We start from the raw sequence: 3,444 nt of genomic DNA on the forward strand, positions 1-3,444 counted from the left end.
TTAATGTACAGTAGCTATACGGAATAAGGTGTTTACATGACATAATTATGTTTATAAAGACTTATTCAGGTTTATGGAAATCAGAATTTTGGCTTAAATGGTTAACTCAAAACTGAAAATGCTCACATATACTCTCATGACATCCCAGATGTGTATGACTTTCTAAAGCAAAAAATGTATTACGATTTTTCAATGAATATTTCAGCTCTGTAAGTCCATACAATGCAAATGAATGGTGACCAGATCTTTGTAGCTCCAAAAATCAAATAAAGGAAACATAAAAGTTATCTATAAGACTCCTGTGTTTAAATCCATATCTTCAGAAGCGATACGATAAGTGTGGGTGTGAAACCGATCAATATTTAAGTCCTTTTTTTACTGTCAATGTTGCCAAAAAAACAAAAATTAGAATGTGAAAGTGTAGATTTATTGAAAAGGACTTGGACATTGATCTGTTTCTCACCCACATCTATATAGATTCAGAAGATATAGATTTAACAACCAGAGTCTTGTGGATTACTTTTATGCTGCCTTTAAATGCTTTTTGGAGCTTCAAAGTTCTGGTCACCATTCACTTACATTGTGTGGACCTACAGAGTGGAGATATTCTTCTAAAAATCTTCATGTGTGTTCTGCAGAAGAAAGCAAGCCACACTCATCTGCAATGACATGAGGGTGAGTAAATGATGAGAGAATTTTCGGATTTGGGTAAAATATCCCCTTAATCTGGTCCAGATTTTATGTGATTTTTTTACATTCAAAGTGCGTAGATATTGTCATACAAAAAGATCAGATCAAGATTAGAAAGTTATATATTTTTTTTATTATCAAGCAAGAATTCAAGTTCATCAAACGGCTCGTTCAACCATTTCATGTAGAGATGATCTATTTCTTCAGTTGTGCATCAAGTAAATCTTTAGCCTCGTTTATTTTTGTTGCCAGATATGGTGATCCACCTGCCAAAACACAAAACAGCTCAGAGGGTTTTTAGATTGAATATTTGAGTTAAGTGACAATATGATCGTGAGAAAAAGTCTCACCTCGATCAGGATGGTTTAAAATCATCAGTTTTCTGTGTGCTTCTCTGATCTTGTTTTTGTTAGCAGTAGGACTAGTGGAAGAGAGTGAAAGCCTTTAAGAAATAGTTCATAACATACTGTACATACTTAACTGTAATATTGAGTACCTGACTCCAAGAATAAGGGAAGCTTCTCTTCTGGTCATCTTTGGATCAAAACCGCCTCTATAGTATCCACTACCAAAGGCCTGTCACACAGAAGACATAAAGCTATTTGCATAATTTAATTGAGACTATGGATAACAGTATGTGAAAATATATATACTTGCCGATTTGGAAGCTTCCAGAGCTTGTTTCACTTGCGGCTCCATATGCTTCATGGCTTGCATTGCATAGCGACCTGCAACAATGGGCCATTAGAGAGGAACACAAACACAATCAGGCTTTATAAATGATCAAATAGAAATGTGAATTTCTTAAAATGGAAGTTTATCATGATTTGCTGGAATCTGACCTGCAAACCCTGCTGCTGCCAGGGTAATACCCACGGCCACCATGGTACTAGCCTAAAATACACCATAAAACAATAACCCTTGATTGTGCAGTTTACATTAATTGAGAGGCACTTTGCATTATTCAATGCAGTCACCCATCTGAAATGTCAATCATAAAACATTCCTTATATACAGACTATTTTTCACACAGCATTGATTACATATTTCGTTCACAGAATTGCATTGACCATACTTGGCAGTTATCCGGGGATTATTTATCAGAATATATTCTCATGATATTGTATAGATCATAATATAAATTGTGTACATTGTAGTATCAGACAATCTTATCCCAGCTATGGCTTTCCAAACAGCAACATTTTCCCTTGTAGCTTGTTTTAATGTTTTACAGAGTGAAAATGACTACAAATACTGTCAGTAGAAATCAATAAGCATACAAAGGTTAAAACAGGCTTTTTAATAACTAGTGTGTATAAACATGAGAATTTGCACATGCAGTCAGTAACAGCATTGAATGTCAGTCTGTGTTAGCAACATGCTAATGCTACCTCTGTTTTTCTTCTAAATGGCTTATTTAACACATACATAATACACAGTATCGCCACAGATTGAGTTAAAGTGGAGGAAAAGTCACGTACCATGTTTCCTCTGCTATGATCCTGTGTTTTGATCGCCTGTTATCGTAACTTTAATCATATCTGTCTGCTGAATGTCAGGCTCATGTGTTGTTGCTATGGGGACTTCTGAACTGCAGACGGTCAGCGACATACTGCAAAGTGAGCCCGCTTGTCGCAACACCTGTACTGCCAACTGTCGTAAAACAAGTTTAGAAATGCGACTATTTGGTAGAGATCGCTTCTATTTGAATTTTTGGTTAATAATATTGTTTTTTGGGCAATTACTTTACACATAAACCTAGATTTTTTAAGAATCCTCCCACCCTCATGCATTTCCAGAAGGAATTGGCGATCTTCCTCAAATCCTTAAAATGTACGCATAATAAAAAAGCCCTTAAATTGTGTAAACTTTTGGAGACATACTTTGATAATTAACCCCCTTGTACAATATTCTTTTGGTCTTTTTTATTTATCTATTTAGATATTTTGTATTATTATTTATTTGTTATCCCTTGGTCATTTACCTCTGTTTATTATGTGTATGTTTTGTTTGTGCTGCTATTTAGCTTTGACGTTATGTATTAAGTTTTATGTTTACGGTGGCTTCTTTGTATATTCATTCAAGAAAAAAAAAAGGTTCACTTCTAAAAAATGAACGGGAAGTCCCGCCTTACAGGTTAAAGAGCCAATCTCCTTTTAGATACCAGACATTCAATCAACTGAAGATGTTATCGCATTAGCTACACAAGTTGGGAAAAATGCAATTCATTTTTTTAAGCGTAATATGAGGTAAAGAATCACAATTTATGGTTCCAGTTATTGTTAGATTTTATTGCTGATTTGAAATATGTTCTTTGATCGTAATCTTGGCCACCCGTTTTTGAGATTTTGGTCTTTCTATATTCAAGTAATAGGAACTGCACTGCCATGACTGGAAATAGTCTACCGAGAGTGCTCTAAAAAAATATTATTATTTTTATTTTTCTGCAGTTACCTACTTGCAGATGATGCACAAATTAAGGTAAACAAAACAAAACTGGTGCTGTTTTACGGTTGGCACCTTGACCATTTCAAAACAAAGCATTTTTATAAAAAGTTAATTATACTAGAGTTTCTTCAATGACCTTAATGAGTAAAAACAATTCTGACATAATTTATTAGGACCAGACACATGTTTTAGCTCTCAAATGAATGCCAAAATGTAATGTCAAACAGAGTGGCTAGTCTATGGTGAGACAAAAGCTAGTTGCTTACAACTTCCATTTTAAGTACCGCACAGTATCCTCGATTTGTG

At 34.6% G+C, this 3,444-nt stretch overlaps 1 protein-coding gene across 1 annotated transcript; it reads right to left on the bottom strand.

Annotated features, from left to right (window-relative positions):
- Positions 1–806: 806 nt before the first annotated feature.
- Positions 807–2,277, bottom strand: LOC127639650 (mitochondrial import inner membrane translocase subunit TIM14). Its single transcript, XM_052121779.1, has 6 exons — positions 2,172–2,277; positions 1,533–1,584; positions 1,348–1,418; positions 1,187–1,266; positions 1,041–1,111; positions 807–956 (listed from the first exon to the last, which is right to left on the bottom strand). The coding sequence occupies exons 1-6, from the start codon at positions 2,172–2,174 to the stop codon at positions 886–888; spliced, it is 348 nt and encodes a 115-aa protein (XP_051977739.1). The 5' UTR covers positions 2,175–2,277; the 3' UTR covers positions 807–885.
- Positions 2,278–3,444: the final 1,167 nt, after the last annotated feature.

The sequence above is a fragment of the Xyrauchen texanus genome, chromosome 48 (assembly GCF_025860055.1).
Source record: "Xyrauchen texanus isolate HMW12.3.18 chromosome 48, RBS_HiC_50CHRs, whole genome shotgun sequence".
In the NCBI taxonomy this organism is placed as follows: Eukaryota; Metazoa; Chordata; class Actinopteri; order Cypriniformes; family Catostomidae; genus Xyrauchen; species Xyrauchen texanus.